Source organism: Esox lucius, chromosome 7 (assembly GCF_011004845.1).
Source record: "Esox lucius isolate fEsoLuc1 chromosome 7, fEsoLuc1.pri, whole genome shotgun sequence".
Taxonomy (NCBI): Eukaryota; Metazoa; Chordata; class Actinopteri; order Esociformes; family Esocidae; genus Esox; species Esox lucius.
The window spans coordinates 16,456,992-16,473,656 of NC_047575.1; the positions used below are offsets into that span (position 1 = coordinate 16,456,992).

The window sequence follows — 16,665 nt, forward strand, 5'->3', positions numbered from 1 at the left end:
ACAACTCACAGGACTTAAAGGATCTGCTGCTAACATTTTGGTGCCAGATACCACAGCACACCTTCAGAGGTCTAGTGGAATCCATGCCTCAACAGGTGAGAGCTGTTTTGGTGGCAAACGGGGGACCTACAGAATAATAGGCAGGTGGTCATAATGTTATGGCTGATTGGTCTACATCTCAGCTAGAAGTTTTAAAGCAAGTGCCAATGGTTAACCAAGGGTTACAAATCAGTTTCCACTTAACAGTAGGTGGCGACTCAAAATCGGGGACGTGGACAACAGGACCATCGCTTCGATGTGCTTCTTCGATTTGACAATATTTTGGTGCCACCTAGTGGTTCTACATGTCACACCATAATGGTTGTGGTCAAACAGATGTAACCAGCGTAGTTAAATATTTACTTACAAGCTACATCTAATTGATTCACATATAATTGACTGTAACAAAAGACAGAAGCCACAGTGTTCTCGGACGCTTAAAAATCTTTAGGTATTTACATTGGTATGACAGACAACAAGAAACCATTTCAAAGTTGCTTTGTATTTACAGAGTACATGAAAATGTTCAGATGAATTCTAAAACAGACAATATTTACAGTAGACTAGAGTATTGCAAAAAACTGGACTAACACTTTTGAAAACTACTGCACAAAATTCACATGAAGCACTGTACAGATTTAAAAGCCAAAATGGCCATAACTGGAGTTTGCATACAGAATCCTATGCTTCCCTTGTTCTATATTGAAAACGGATTCATAATCATGTATATTGTGCGCACTTCAACACACATATAAGCATGGATGTGTACACACGTTTGAATAAAGAGCTACCTGTAGTGCAATAGTAGCAAAACAAACATTTGAACACAACTACATTTTCAAATATAGTACATCAACTAAATGATAGAGCAAATAAAGAAGAATTTTTCAGGGGGGAAAAAGCATGTTACTGGCAAAAGTAGTTGAGTACAAGTATGCTGGAAACTTCGTGACAGTTTTTAACGTCGACAACAAACCATCCCTTTTATGAATGCCAATTCAAATACTTTCTGAAAGTTGTCAATTTACAAACAAGAACAATAGAAATTCTATGTGCAACTTGGCCGCAAAATCTGAGCCGGAAAAATACTTCATTTCATGCAACTGTATGAACATCAAATAATAAAAAAAGGTCCTTTTTTATAGAATATACAAGTGAGCCGTTGAGGCCTGTTGTTGTTGCTGAGGGAACAGGATGACGCTAGGGGACTGTGTTAGGGTGAAGTACTGGCACAGCGTGGAGCTGGGAGGTGGAGGTGTGCGTGTCAGAGGGTTCTGTTCCCTCCTCGCAGTGGGGGGTGGCAGTGGTGGTGGGGGTTTGAAGGGTTTCCTCTTTGGGCTGCTTACAGGCAAACTCTGTGATACTGAAGACAAACTGCATGCAGCCCAGCTTGACGAAGCTGCCGTGATGGAGCAGGGCGGTGCCCTCCCAGCCGGCCCCACTGCCCCCGATCAGACTGGAGCTGCTGGCCTTACAGTCGCAGCCAGGATCGGAAGGAGTCCCCTGACACTGGCTCATCATCCCCTCCTCCGACGCCTCGGGCTCCCCAGCCCCTTCCTCTTCCTCCTTCCTCCTCTTGCAGCGCTCTGTGGGTTAGAGACACTCAGACCTTTAAGCACCAACAACAGCAGCAGCGGCCTCTGTTTTAACAACATTAAGGAACACCGGCGTCATGTCAGAGCACCGTCTTCTCTAAAAACGGCTAAAATCCAGGAAGTAAAGGAGCTCCACTCACTGATAATGTTCTGGACCCTGGAGACCAGGTTGCTGGCCGGGCTGGGGCCGGTCTTCTCAGAGAAGTCACAGGAGTACAGCACGTTGTCCACCGTTGTGCCGTGTTCACTGTAGTTGAGCAGCTCATACTGCTTGGTGTTCTGATCAAGGGAAGAGAGAGCCGTTTTTACACACTGTCAGACCTCCACAGACCGGCTGATACAAACCACATTACCGAGCAAGGAAAAAGGTCGAAGGTACGCTGAGTGCAGCAGTTCACCGTTTTACTAAAACGTCACACGACAAGTCAATATTTTAAAATGTGAAACAAAACGAGCCACCCACCTCATCGTAGAAGATGCAGGCATGTTTTCCTGACACATAATTACAACGACCATAGTTTGTAAGGCACACGTCCATGTCAGCACCTGCATATAAGACACAGCCTGAGGTCAACTGAATGGACCAGGTATGAAAGACGCCGAGCATGAATAACCAAGTGTTTATTATCTGGAACTGAATCTTACCAGTTCCTATGTACAGGCTTCTGTAACACATACTGACCGCTCCGCCCTTCCCAGTCAAAGGATAAAACACAGCCCTGGCCTGGATATCCTTGTTTTGTGCTGAGGAAGAAAACCCCATTAATCGCAGCTTTATGCAGAACAAACGTCATCCACATGTGGGATGAGTTGACACACATGCCGAAAGAACGGCTGAAGCAATGCGACTGGGGGTGTTAAGACGGCGAGGAAGAGATCTGAGGAATACGGACTGCTGTTGGCCATGAACACGGGGTCTTTACCTTCCATAGGCGGGGTTTGTGGCACGGGAGGTTGGCTAACACAGCTGCTCTGTGGGGTGAGGAGAGACTTAGGCCCAAACAGCTGCTGAATCCTCTGCAAGGCCAGGAGCTTGATAAACTTTTCGTCCAGATTACTCAGCTGAACCTCTGTGGGAAACATGTTGTCAACCAAAAGAACTTCTGAGAGCTAGTGAATTCAGCTAGTTCAGACCTCATCCTTCCAAACCGGCGAATCAAATGGTGAAATCAGCGTTTAAATGGGAGTGACTTACCACCATGGCAGTCTGCCACAGCCTTCAGGTCTCCCAGGGAGACGGAGCTGGGGGGCGTAGTTAGGGGCGTCACGGCATCGGCGCAGTCTTTTCCGTCTGCCGGCGGGGTGACGGAGCCCAGCTTGCTAGTGCCTTTGGTCTGGTGTGGCGCTCTGGGTGGGCTGAGGACACAGGCCCCTGTGGTGGTGCTACTGGTCAGAACCGGGCCCTCTGAGCCCGGGGAGGGACTGTGAGGTGGGGAGGGACCTCTGGGGACTGGTTTGGGGGAACTGATGGCTGCGGATGCCGGACCGACACAGGGTCTTAACAGGGTGTTCTCTGTCTTGACCGCAGCTACGCCCGTGTGGTTGGGCAACTCCGAGCCAAAGGTTGCTGGTGTCTGAGGAACGGCCCTGTCAGAAGCTAAAGCCTCTCTCGCTTTGAGGGGGGCGTCCTGCCTGCAGGCGTGTGGGCTCCCGTTGGTCCCGGCCAGAGGTCCGTTCACACTGCCGGGCCCACAGTGGTGACAAGGCTTCTCTGGACACTTCCCTCCCAGAGGGACCGCCGGCGCGCTGTCTGCCTGGGCCTTGGAGGCCGGACACTCTGTCCTGTTGGAGGGGCAGACGGCGGCCCCTTCCTCCGCGGCCAGGCGGGGCTTCACGCTGGCCTTGTCCGTCTGGTCCGAGTCCCAGTCCGACGACGGCTTCTTGGCTGACAGATGCCTGACGATGCTGCACTGGAGCGTGATGACGTCTCGGAGCCACTACGAGACAAGAAAACGTGTTAAAAGACAACGGCTTGGTTTAGTGCCACGCGACGTATCGCCGCAGGGTCGTGGTTCCAGGAAGCCATACCTGCTGTTGCTCCTCCTCACTGGTTAAGTGCTGAGAGGGTGTAAGGTGCTGCTGAGGGGATTCCGGAGCGCCGTTACAGACCAGCTGCCCGTCGCGGATCCCAGCCGGTGCCATCATGGTCGGGGGACAGTTGTACTGGGACTTAATGGCATCAGGGACCTGGCGACACACACACACACACACTCCAGTTTACAAGCTGCAGTCACAAGGAGACAGTGGCATGTCTTGCGTTCCGACCGGGAGAGCACCACGAGCGAGGCTGACCTTCAGGGTTTTCTTCAGGTGCAGGTGGGCGCCCCGGCGGACGGGGGGGTTGAGGCGGTGCACCCGCTGCAGGAAGTCCACCTTGACGGCATGCTGGGACATCCTGTCCTGGAACTGGTCAAACAGCTGGCAGCGGCCACTTAGCGTCAGGCTTCTCTGGTTCAGCTGGGAAAGAGGGGGCCCGGTCAGGTCAACGCTGTTGAAACCTCATTGGTGTATTTCACATATGGAGACGTGTGAGACTTCAGCAGACTTACCACCATGTGCTCTATGTGATTGGGGCACATCCACTTGCCTACAGGCATGGCAGTAAGAGGGGGGTCCAGACAGTCCATGTGGAACAGAAGGGGGCAATAGTCACACTGGATTAATGGGGCCAGCCTGCAGCTCCTGCAACACAAACACAGGAGTCACACTGGATTAATGGGGCCAGCCTGCAGCTCCTGCAACACAAACACAGGAGTCACACTGGATTAATGGGGCCAGCCTGCAGCTCCTACAACACAAACACAGGAGTCACACTGGAATAATGGGGCCAGCCTGCAGCTCCTACAACACAAACACAGGAGTCACACTGGATTAAAGGGGCCAGCCTGCAGCTCCTGCAACACAAACACAGGAGTCACACTGGATTAATGGGGCCAGCCTGCAGCTCCTGCAACACAAACACAGGAGTCACACTGGATTAAAGGGGCCAGCCTGCAGCTGCTACAACACAAACACAGGAGTCTCAGTGGATTAATGGGGCCAGCCTGCAGCTCCTGCAACACAAACACAGGAGTCACACTGGATTAAAGGGGCCAGCCTGCAGCTTCTGCAACACAAACACAGGAGTCACACTGGATTAATGGGGCCAGCCTGCAGCTCCTGCAACACAAACACAGGAGTCACACTGGATTAAAGGGGCCAGCCTGCAGCTGCTACAACACAAACACAGGAGTCTCAGTGGATTAATGGGGCCAGCCTGCAGCTCCTACAACACAAACACAGGAGTTCCAATAAAACAAGACTCTGTTCAATCGAAACAAGAGCGAAGGTCCATCTATGCCAATAGTTTAGTGGAAAGACGGGATATCTGAATGGATTTCTAGCCAGGACTGTATGGAATCCTGGCAGTGTCTGGAGACCCTAACCTCAGCCAAACCTCAAGGCCCATCAGTCCAGGATATGTAAACTGCTCAGTGAACGTTTCTTTCTCTCTACCCAGCCATGTGGTTTAGGATTCTGTGGTATTCCTAACATAACCCTGGCTCTGATGCCCGCCCATAGAGAAACTATACAGGATAACAATAACACATAGTAACATGTGGGGCTCACTAAAATTGTCAGGACAAACTCTACAACCCCTTTAAAGGTTTAATAAAACGTATTACCCCACAGTCCCTATCAATTAACTGGCTCTGACATTCTGTCTTGCTACCTAATATCTCAGACATTTCACCCGCGGACCCAATCAGGACGGCCCTCCACCCGCGGACCCAATCAGGACGGCCCTCCACCCGCGGACCCAATCAGGACGGCCCTCCACCCGCGGACCCAATCAGGACATCTTTATCCGACAGAGTCCAGAACTTACACACATTTGTGTTGTACTTAAAATGTTCATTTCAAATGCTGCAATTGCGAAGTATGGCAGCACAACAATAAAGGTTCCATCACACAATTTTACCACACAAGGGTAAACAAATAGTCTACATATTGCGTTAAAACAACACTGTAATATCATTAGTTATAACTGATGAAGGTGGTGGTAGCCTAGATCCTGAATTAGCCTACAAAACTACCTTTTTTAACTACTTTTTATAAACACAATGTGTACTGAGAGTCATTGAAGCTCATGCTGTGCTTTGTGAATGCCTTTTTTTTTGCCTAAAGTCTTTCTACCTCCCGTCTGTACACGGATCGCTCCAAGTCGTCATTTAATGGTTCACTGATTGCTTTCCTGAATGCTTCACTAAAGGAATGTTGGCATTAAAAAAAAATATGTGGAATTAGGGCCGCACGATATATGGTTTCAGCATTGACATTGTGATGTACGCATCCGCAATATTAACATGGCAGAAGGTGTGATTTAGTAAGGTGAACATATCAGTCTACAATATTTTTTCCCCCAAATGGAAAACCAGCATTATATCTGTGTGATAAAAGGTAATTTACTCTGATTTATGGGTTATTTGATACACAGTTTATTATAATTTTAAACACGGTTTGTTGCTGCACTTAGTTGACATGTAGGCTCTGCTTGCGCTTGACGAAATGATGAGCGAGGAACAGGCAAAAAATACAGACATTTTGAATTTGGTTGCAAAAATAAATGCATCGTCAATTACATGGAAATATTTCGGCTACAGACAGGAGGATGTTGACCAAAAACAGGTACTTTGTCGAGAGCGCCTTGCAATTGTTGCCACAACACGACCAATTTGTTAGATCATTTAAGGCGGCACCACAAATCTCAGTGCGGTGCACCCGCTGCACCGCACTGAGGGCTAAGTATCTCAGTGCCGTCCAAATCAAAAATCTATTTCAGATGCATCTGCCAGTATTACATACGAGAAGGGTCCAAACAGCAGAGAGAAATCACAGATTCAATAACATTTCACGTCACCAAAGACATGGTACCAATTAACACGGTTACCAAAGAGGGTTTTAAAAACATGATCCGGTCGCTTGACAAGCGGTATGTAATGCCGTCACGCAACTATCTTTCTCAAGTTGCCATCCCAGAGCTGTACGGGAAATGCAAGGCACAAGTTGAAACAGAGCTGTCACAAGTAGAATATTATACAGGAACAACAGACTTGTGGTCCAGCCGGACAACGGAGCCCTACATAAGTCTGACCGTACACTTTATTAATGAGGACTTCCACCTGAAAAGTCTCTATTTGCAAACAGCGTTTTTTCCAGAGGATCATACACGTGAGAACATCGCAACAGGGATGAGAGAAGCTTTAGCTGATTGGGGCTTAGATGAGAGTCGTCTGTATTACAACAGACAATGCTGTGAACATGGTGAAGGCTGCACCTGAACAAGTGGACCAGATTGCAGTGCTTTGGCCACAGACCGCTTCTTGCAGTTGGTAAGTTATGCCAAATTGCACATTCTATTTTACTACTGTTGCTATTGCTATACTATTACATATTATTACCTAGCAACCTGTTCTGAAATATAACAATTTTCATGGGTTTCATACATTCTAATTGTAGAGGATGGGGCTGGGAAAGAATGAAGGATACATACTGTCATGTTGATAGCCAAAGCTCTTTCTGAAGATTTCTTTCCCACTTGGCAATATATAATTGCAGAAAAACTAAACATAGCAATGTCAGTTATTTCCAATATTGTGCAACCCTAAGTGGAATAGTACATATTTTTGTAGTAAATCATGCAATTATTTCTGATGAATTTTTCATGAGCATGTAAACCACAGTGGAATAATGTGATCTGCATATAATTGGATAACATAAGTAGCTGCAAAAAGTGTTAGGCACTTAAGGTGTTGGGCCAACACCCACCAACACCCACCAACACCCACCAACACCCACCAAAACAGCTCCAATGCATCTTAGCATGGATAGATTCTACAAGGGTCTGGAACTCTACTGGAGGGAATGTACAAACAAAAAAATGATCCTTTGGTTTTACTAATGGTGGTGGCTGTCTGTAACAACTTCCAAGTCTTCCATAAGTGTTCAACTGGATTGAAACTTGATGTTGGAGACACATTGTTGCTACGTGGTAGACATTGTTTTAATACTCATCCAACCGCTTAATAACTACACACGTCCTGTGGATGACTGGGTAGTCTCACCCAGAATGCATTTCGACCAGGACCGACCTGATTCACCGGAGATTCTGAGATCATCACTCATCAATCATTGATTCAACGTGCCCTTATTTAAAATGTTCCTTCCACTTCAGATGTCCTTTCTGGTGTTGTTGTTAAAACCTAGTGGGTATTATAAATATTATTTTAATGTTATTCAATTTTTCCCCATTCCAATTTCATAATATTCAAATTGCATCACATCAACTCCCCAGCTGGTTTGGGAGAGTTGGAGATTGAAGGTCGTACCAGGGCTCCAGACTGACACACACGGTCGCATTTTGCAACCGCTTTTCAAGGGATGTTTTGAATTGTTCAGCACAACCTACTTTTTTTCCCCTCCTAGTAATGATTTGTTCAAACATCAGCATGAATCATTTCTGTCCAGATATCAAACTCTCTACTTGTGTCTGTTTTGCAAGTTGCATGTGTGGCTGCCTCTACTCACACCTCCTCCCGATGAGGGACTAACTGTGACAACAGCATCCTGTTCGCACATGAAACAGGTAAGGAACTACTGCTCTGTAAAATCCGAACTTTCGAAATATAGCAGCAAGAGGCTGAACGATCATAGCAAAATTCAACACAGCTTATAATGTCATCAAAGACAAGATGCCATTTGTAAAGTTCAGACGAGGCTCCCTCTCAATCCACCGTATGTTGAAGACACAATTTGCGCTCCGTTTATTAGCAGACAATATAGAATATCCTACATACTGACAGACACTCCCGGAAACAAACGTGAGACGCAAGGATCATAACACAACAGAAACCTGCCAATGGCCTCATTACTGATGTGCATTTACTGAACAACAAGCTCATCACTCTTGCAGATGTCAAGCAAAACACTTCACAATCACAGCGCGTTTACACTTAATCCTCAAGTCTAGCAATTTGTTACATTGGGTGGCACAAAAAGTTAAAGTTAAATGAAAAAGAAAAGATGAAAATATTGGCCTTGCTTTTGACCGTACCTGCCACAGGGATAGCAGACCTTCACTGGCAGTGGGACCAGCCCGTTGTGGTCCAGCTCATGCTGCAATCTTTTCACATTCTTTCCTGTCATCTCATCTCTCCTCCTCTTTTTACTGGTTCCTGGAAGCGCAGTTGTGCAAGTGAGCTCGTTAGGGAGCTGGAACTGGGTGGGGTTCCTCTCCATGGCAGCCGCTATCAGGAGGTCAAAGGGCCTCTTGAGGTGGGGCGTGGAGCTCTCAGGATCTGAGCCCTGGGCGTCGTCCTCCACGTCCAGCATGTCGTCGTCCATGTCATTCTGCTCCGACGGCGTAGGGGTGTCGGTGGAGGCGTTGGAGGTGGGGGTGTTAGGCCTGCTGCCGGGCCTCCGCTCCAGGAGACGGACCTGGGCCACGGCTGCCGCCCTCAGCCCGGCGGCGCCTGCTACGGCTGCCGTGGGGTCCAGCCTCAAGGTGCCGGGGGCCAGCTCCACCTCCGCTGCAGGGGAGGGGGACTGCTTAGACTGCTGGCGTTCCAGCAAACCGTTGATCTGCTCCTTCTTCTGCTCCCGCTTCTACGACATGAGAAAGGCAAAGGGGGAGACGCTCTGTTCCTGGCAAACACGAATCCTACCTACACAAGTGATGGAAGCGGTCGACATAATGCAATCAGGACTCACCTTTCTCCTCACCATGCAGCGATGACACATCCAGTCTCCAGGGGGCAGCATTTCCTTACTCAGGGGTGGGTTACTGCAGGTTCAACGCAACGGCTTGTTAAACAGCTAGCAAGGAAACTCCAGGCAAACCAGCAATTCACAACACGCTCACGATGTAACCTAGTCGACAGGTTCCAAAGGTATGGCATTTTTCACTGCCATTTTACAACATTATGAATGACTGGAAAAGCTACAGACCCAAAGCTTATTAAAGCCAGGTGATAGGGAAGTAATTCAAGGGCTGTTTTTCGGCTGAGTGCCAAGGCCCCTGGGCACAGTCTCACGATTCTGTGGCAAAAGTATGTGCTGAATCTACTGAAAAGGCTACTGGTCCAAAACCAACATGGATTCATTCATTCAATCTTTCCAAAAAAGACAAAGGCTGTAGTGATGCAAAAAGTAGAGCGCCAGCAGAATAAACAATCCATTAACCACATCGTTTCAATAAACAATCAAAATATATTTATGATCTATGAAACTGTTGTGGCAACAGCTTAAAAGTATTTACAACATGGTTCTAGGCCAGAATATTTTGTTTAAACTATGAACAAAAATTTACTCTGCAGAACAAATCAAAAACTGTGCAGGCTGTTAGTAGAAAAGCCCCTGCCCTGGTCTGGTCAGCCCCAAGACCCAGTAGAACATGCCATGGTTAATGATTGTTCATATCTGTAGGTTTCCGAGCACCTCATTGCCTCAACAAAAACAACTTGACTAAACCTCACGAAAACCTACAAACGTATTAAATAGCGAAAATGACTTACTAGAGGAGTACGTGATGCGTGGCTTAGAGATAACTAACTGCATGCAAATCATAGAACTTTTTTGCTGTAATGTTGTTAGACAATCACAAATACTGTAATGAACGTCGGTCGCAACAATAACTTTTTGTAGAAGTAAATATATTAATCGTAAACATACCAGCATTGTAAATGAAAGGCGGCAGGGCAATGATCACAACAGAGCAGGTCGCCTCCCTCTCTACAGCTGTCACAAGTGTCGTGATTCGTGGCTCTCCCCGCTCTCCGGGGATTTTTCTCTGGTTTCCGACTTCTTTTTTCGCCGTCTTCGGACTTTGGAGGTGCGAGCAACGCTTGTATTTGCTACAAAATATCAGCAAGGGTACAAGGATAAATCTGATGAGATAAAGTGCAACAATCTATCTACTACAGGGTAAAGTCTGTAATACAACAACAAACCAAATATATTGAACGAACCAGCCAAGTTATGTCATTTCAATTAAATGTTTCACTTTATACTTTTGGTGACATGACTTCGGGCAGAGGTTAGCTTGAGAGAGCAATGGCGTCCTGCAGAGTTAGCTAGAGCTACAGTATCAACCAAGCTAGGTAACGTTTCAAACACTGTACTGCCACTGCTGGGCCCTATTCCAACTAGCTAGTGAGCTAACATTACATTAGTTTAACGACTACTACATAAACAACAACGAGAACAAAACGGTTCTAATCATGATTTTAAATGTAAACGCTTTACCTGCATGAGACCACCAGAGGTGTCAAGATCGTAGACAATCGTTGGGGTCTCCATTTTATCCCACATTCAAACACAGCCGAAGTGAGCAAGTAACCAGCTCTCCGTTGAACGAATTCTCAAGCAATGTCTGACAAGTGTCAGCACATTATTCTCAAAAACAATAACACAGTATTTAAAAAGTTCCTTTTAGTTAGTTGGCTTCTAGTTCTTGGAGAACACAATGTTGTTTTCCCCAGGAAGATCCAATGCAATGCCTCCCTTCACTTCAAAGACGAAGAGTCCTTTCTTCATGAAATCCTAAACTTAGCTAGCTAGCTTGACGTGCTTTGAATAGTTTCTCTTCCACGTTGTCCCAAATGTTTAATGCAAAAACACAAAAAGTACTCCTCTTGTTGCCAAATTAGAGGAAAATATTTGGCAGAATACGACAGATTTTCGGCTTTTGGCCTTAGTGAGGCCTAGCTTTGTAGATGGTGGTGCTTGTCCCTACGCCTGTGGTTAAAGCTAACGTTAGCTATGATGCTGTTTATAGAGGCATATCTGTTCCCTTCCATATTGAATAAGGTGATAAAATTATAAAACCGTAAAACTGTACCTCACGTACCTGGCATGTAATTTCAATTAGAATACGTTTTGTCCTTGTATTTCCGGAAAAACAGCACCGAAACATTAACTACCTGGTTATTGTTGTTATGAAGATATGCTAGGTAGCTAAGTATCAGCCCTGACACTGCTAGCTAGCTACCGTAGCTGGCTAGCTTCATCCTCACCATGGAGTTGGCGCAAATTTGCGTAGAACGACGTTTTGAGCATGCGCTATACGACCGCTCGCTCCCATCATGGTAGAGTCGAAAATGGGCGTTTCGGGTAACAGTTTGGGCTTTGGGTAGTCAACAAATACGATATAATAGAAAACAATATAAATAGTGTAATCCGTGCAATAGTTGACATGCATGCATATATGGAATTTGGCTGTTCTATTAAAGTGAACACCAATTGTCTCAGCCCCAAGGTCTTACGCTGCTATATTATTGAGCTGGGGGAGTAGGGTCAGTTCTCCTTCTCCACTACAAATCCTTGTAGATCTAAGGAATGCATTTTCTAAATTTCCCCTGTCTCCTGCCGTTTTAAACTTAGGAGGATATGAGGTCCTGGCCCACACCAGAGGAGTACCAGGCTTGAATGACCCGTTGCTGTCCCTGTCCAAAGTCCTCCTGGTTGTGTTGCAAATCAAGACGATAACTGACGATTCCAGCTGTCACTGCGCTGACACCTCCCCCTCCACCGTGTTGTCCCTGTCCTTGTCCATCTGGTCATGCTTCCGACCTGGACTAAGTTTAAATAGACTATGGACTCAGCCCACATGCATTTATTAATTATTACAATTTGTACTCTTAATATGTTCACCCAGCAAAGCCAGAAGAGGACTGGTCACCCCTCTGAGCCTGGGTCCTCTCTAGGTTTCTTTTATAAATTTCGGCCTTAGGGAGTTTTTCCTAGCCACTGAAATTCAACACTACTGTTGTTTGCCCCTTGCGGTTTAAGGCCGGGTGTTTTGTAAAAGCATTTTGTGACAACTGCTGATGTAAAAATGGCTTTATAAATACATTTGATTGGATTTTGACTTGATTGCAAGCTTTTTGCTTAATGTAACTAGCCAACTTGCCACGTTTCTAATGTTGTGTTCATGACGTTCGTACTAGTCGGAAATTAGGAAAAAATTCCGACTTGCTCAATATTTGTAGTTTATCAAGTGCCCAGTCAATCAATTAGCAAGCCTGAAATGCCACTCTTATTTAATGCTAGCGCAGTCACATTTGTCGTGTACTAAATTCAACCAATGATTAGCAAATGTTGAAGCGTCCTAGTTCCGAGTAGAGTTTGAACGTGGCATGCTCTTTGGACTCCCAGCGTTCCGGCCGTATCCAACTTGTTCCTGTAGCGGGTGGAATCTGTTAGACGTATTATCCTAGATTCCACCTGTTACAGGAGATGCTTATAATCAACGTGATAACAAAGTAGCATTTTTTTAAAAGCGATGTCATTTTTTTAACATTAATTGAAACCTTGATACTGGCACTTTTACACAGCTTGTTGACAATAATCAATTGACAAATTTCTCCTTCAAAGCATGAGCAATTATCCAACTGGTATTTAAAACTTTACAAATGTTAATGTTTTACTCTCACTGTTCATTGCGATTGGGCAGCGTCCTCCAAATTTCACCCTAGAACCCTACCCTCCTAGGTTTAGAAAAAACATAGGACATGTTTCTCATTCATACCCTGATCCGGGAGCAGTACTCTCTAGTAGGAGTTCACTCCAACCATACCTGTACATAACCCAATTCAATTGATCAACAAGGTTGTCGTTGCATTTTGGTGTTAGAGTTGGGTCTGTGTGAAAAACTGAAATATGCCTAAGGTAGCTTGACGAGCAACTGGGTTGGAGAACTATATGGGATGTCGCTAGATTTCAACGGGGCTCAAACTGTTGTTTTAAACTTACCATTTGGGCATGGAGGTAGGGAGTACTTAACGTCCATCACAATGCGAGAACATTTTGCAAGGGATGGGTAAATATGTCTGTATGTCAATATGTCATTTTGACCAGACAACTTGCTGTTCAAGTGGAATTTATGCAAATGTTTGGTTACAGAAATTCGAGTTTGTAAAATGTGTTCAAACTTCATTGTACAAGCCTCAAATATTGCAAGATAAACTTGCAAGCACGTACCTAAATGTACAAGCTTGCAAAATATAACTACAGGTTTGAGCATCAGATTTGCGACCACGGCCCTATACAAACACACATTTTGTGACACAAGTGCAGAGTTTTGAGATGTTTAATATTCCATACATATTAGCTGTCTGTTTTAGGGTTAAGGTTAGCGTTATAGTTCTATTTTCCTCATGTGCGTACAAGTTCGACATTTAAATTGAGGCAGAAGATTGGGCAGATTTGCTTAAACGTTTCAACATCAGCATGTGAGGTAGCAGTGCATTTCAGGGCACTTTTTCATGCACACTTTTTGATGTAGCTAGATATCTGCCAACAGGTTAAGCATACATATTGTTAGAATCATAAGAAAATAAATTCGTAAATTCGTATGATTGTAAAAACAGTAGTAAGTAAAACATGAAACGTAAGCTTGAAATAAGATCTGTGAACATGCAAACACCCTTTTACAACTTTTTACAACTTTTCTACGTCAGTGATCTGACAAGGCTGCGTCCTGTCCCCCCCAACTCTTCTCCATGTACACCAACAGCTGCACCTCCAGTCACCACTCTGTCAAGCTCCTGAAGTTTGCAGATGACACCACCCTCATCTGACTTATTTCTGATGGAGACGAATGTGCCTACAGGAGGGAGATTGTCCATCTGGTGTCCTGGTGTAGTCAGAACAACTTGGAGCTCAACACTTTAAAAACAGTGGAGATGACACTGGACTTCAGGAGAAACCAAGCTGCCAAATTCCTAGTTTTGTTGTGGAACTTACTTTGCAATAAAACTCTTTCTGATTCTGATATCCATCTGAGCTGTAAAATATAATTATAAATATATAAGTGATTTAGGTCAAGATATTCCTTTAAATATTTCAGTCTGGCATGTATTTAGTAGCTGCTATCTGTCCACCATATTTTATGATGGCTGTATGTGGCCTGGAACTTCTGTAGTGATTGCATAACATTTCGTTTTAGTTATTTAGTATTTTTAGTTCTCATTTTACTGCATCGACCCAGGGGGAAAAAACAAAGACCCATGAAGGAACACTATTTGAGTATTTGGGTCCACAACAAGTGTGTAGGCCTAAACAATAATACAATTTCTATAGGTTTAAGTCATTTTTTATTACACAAGAAACATATGCAGAAATAAAGAGCAGTTACGCTCATGGATTATGCACATGAAAATCTGTTTTCACTAAGCGTGCATAAGGAGAGAGGAGACTTTTAAATCCTGCAGGGTACCTATTTCCGGTTTCCCTGATTTCCTGCTGTTCACACTGCCTATGCTTGTTATTAGCAGTCCTCCCAGAAAGTTAGGGTTATGATTTCTGGGAGGATGAGATGACACTGCCAAAACTCCAGATCGTGATGTTGAACTGTAGAATTGTAAAAGTAGATTCGTACTAGCAACAATTATTGGCCATCCTCGTTACAGGGTGTTTGTACGTTCACAGACCTAATTTCATGCTTTTTAATAATCCTATCAATTTACATATGCATTTTCTTATGATCCCAACAATACGTAACCTACGCTTAACCTTATGGCAGTATGATAACTCCATATCTTTCAGGTAGGATAGGAGTACATTTTCTCCCCTGGGTGGATGTGTAATATGGAGTAATTAATTCATTTATTCATTCAGAAGCACAAGGACCAGACATTAAATGTGTTATAATTTTTATTGAGGAAAGGAATTATTTGAAAATAAGATTTCAGGAGGGGAGATGAAAGATCCTGGGATTCCATTCCAGAAAGGAAGAGAATATCCTGAGGAAACCATAGGTTGTAGAGTAACCTAGTGTCGTGAGAAAATATTTTACAGACAGTGCCCTTAGTATTTGGATAGTAAAAACATTTATTTTCATGGCTGTATGCTCAAAGTTCAAATTTAAAAATAGACATTTCATTTTATTTGAATGCTCCCCATTCACACCTGGGATCTTGTAACACTAACGAGTCACATGACACCGGGGAGGGAAAATGGCTCATTGGGCCCAAATAGGACATTTTCACTTAGGGGTGTACTCACTTTTGTTGCCAGCGGTTTAGACATTAATGGCTGTGTGTTGTGTTATTTTGAGGGGACAGCAAATTTACACGGTTGTACAAGCTGTACACTCACTACTTTACATTGTAGCAAAGTGTCATTTCTTCAGTGTTGTCACATGAAAAGATATAATCAAATATTTTCCAAAAATGTGAGGGGTGTACTCACTTTTGTGAGATACTGTATTTCAGTATATATTTCAGATTAGGACCCTGTATGGATGCAGTAGAATTATTCTTTCACACATTCCAGTAGACACCTGGATACTGTAACAAATGACGACATACCAGCATTGTTTTTTTCTATCATTATTTGGACCAGAAAAATGATTCCCTAATTTCCCTATCCTCTAATCCTAAACCTTACCCCAACCAAGTAACATTTATACAGTGTAAAAATTTATGTTGTATTTAACACAAACAAATGATTTACAACTGGTACACTAAACAAACACTCACTGTCAGGAACTAATAGGAACAGTGCCCATTATAGGAACAGTGCCCATAAAGCAGATGAAAAGGATTTGTAGCTACTGGCGGTCAACATAATATTTTTGTACTTACGGTATGGCCCAAATTGACTGAAAATATAAACAGTATAGTCTGAACTGAACATGAAATAGATTAGATATATATAAATATATGAATTAAGAGTAATATTCACCAAGTACTGTACATTTATAGGGATACTCCTTAATAAAAAGCTACACTCAATTTGTCCCAATAATATTCCAAAATGCTTTTTTCCTTACCTTTATTCAGAGTCTTTGAAAAAAATCTGAATATTGGTTGCTCTGATAGCATTTCATTTGAACCAATTCCTTTGAAAATGCATCTGAATAAAGATGAATAACCTGGAAAGGACATTTTACTGTGTGAGTTTATCAATACAATTTAAGCTGAGAACAAATCTATAATGGCAACCCCCTCATGTCTATTTACATAGGTAGGTATCTAGGAAACTTAGTGTT

At 44.2% G+C, this 16,665-nt stretch overlaps 1 protein-coding gene across 1 annotated transcript; it reads right to left on the reverse strand.

Annotated features, from left to right (window-relative positions):
• Nucleotides 1-465: 465 nt before the first annotated feature.
• Nucleotides 466-11,752, reverse strand: LOC105010770 (PHD finger protein 12). The gene is made up of 13 exons (XM_010870353.5): nt 10,917-11,752; nt 10,344-10,525; nt 9,384-9,456; nt 8,728-9,278; nt 4,184-4,316; nt 3,927-4,091; nt 3,663-3,821; nt 2,830-3,571; nt 2,558-2,704; nt 2,280-2,378; nt 2,098-2,180; nt 1,775-1,913; nt 466-1,625 (listed from the first exon to the last, which is right to left on the reverse strand). Exons 1-13 carry the CDS (start codon nt 10,980-10,982, stop codon nt 1,240-1,242), a joined length of 2,925 nt encoding a protein of 974 aa, XP_010868655.3. The 5' UTR covers nt 10,983-11,752; the 3' UTR covers nt 466-1,239.
• Between the last annotated feature and the right edge of the window lie 4,913 nt (nt 11,753-16,665).

Bases quoted from the DNA above. Each gene is read 5' to 3' on its own strand.
- LOC105010770 (XM_010870353.5), bottom strand. From the start codon at position 10,982: ATGTGGGATAAAATGGAGACCCCAACGATTGTCTACGATCTTGACACC. The intron at 9,279-9,383 runs GTGAGTCCTGAT...CTCATGTCGTAG, and splicing joins GCTGCATGGTGAGGAGAAAG to AAGCGGGAGCAGAAGAAGGA. The intron at 1,626-1,774 runs GTGAGTGGAGCT...TCTAACCCACAG, and splicing joins CAGGGTCCAGAACATTATCA to AGCGCTGCAAGAGGAGGAAG.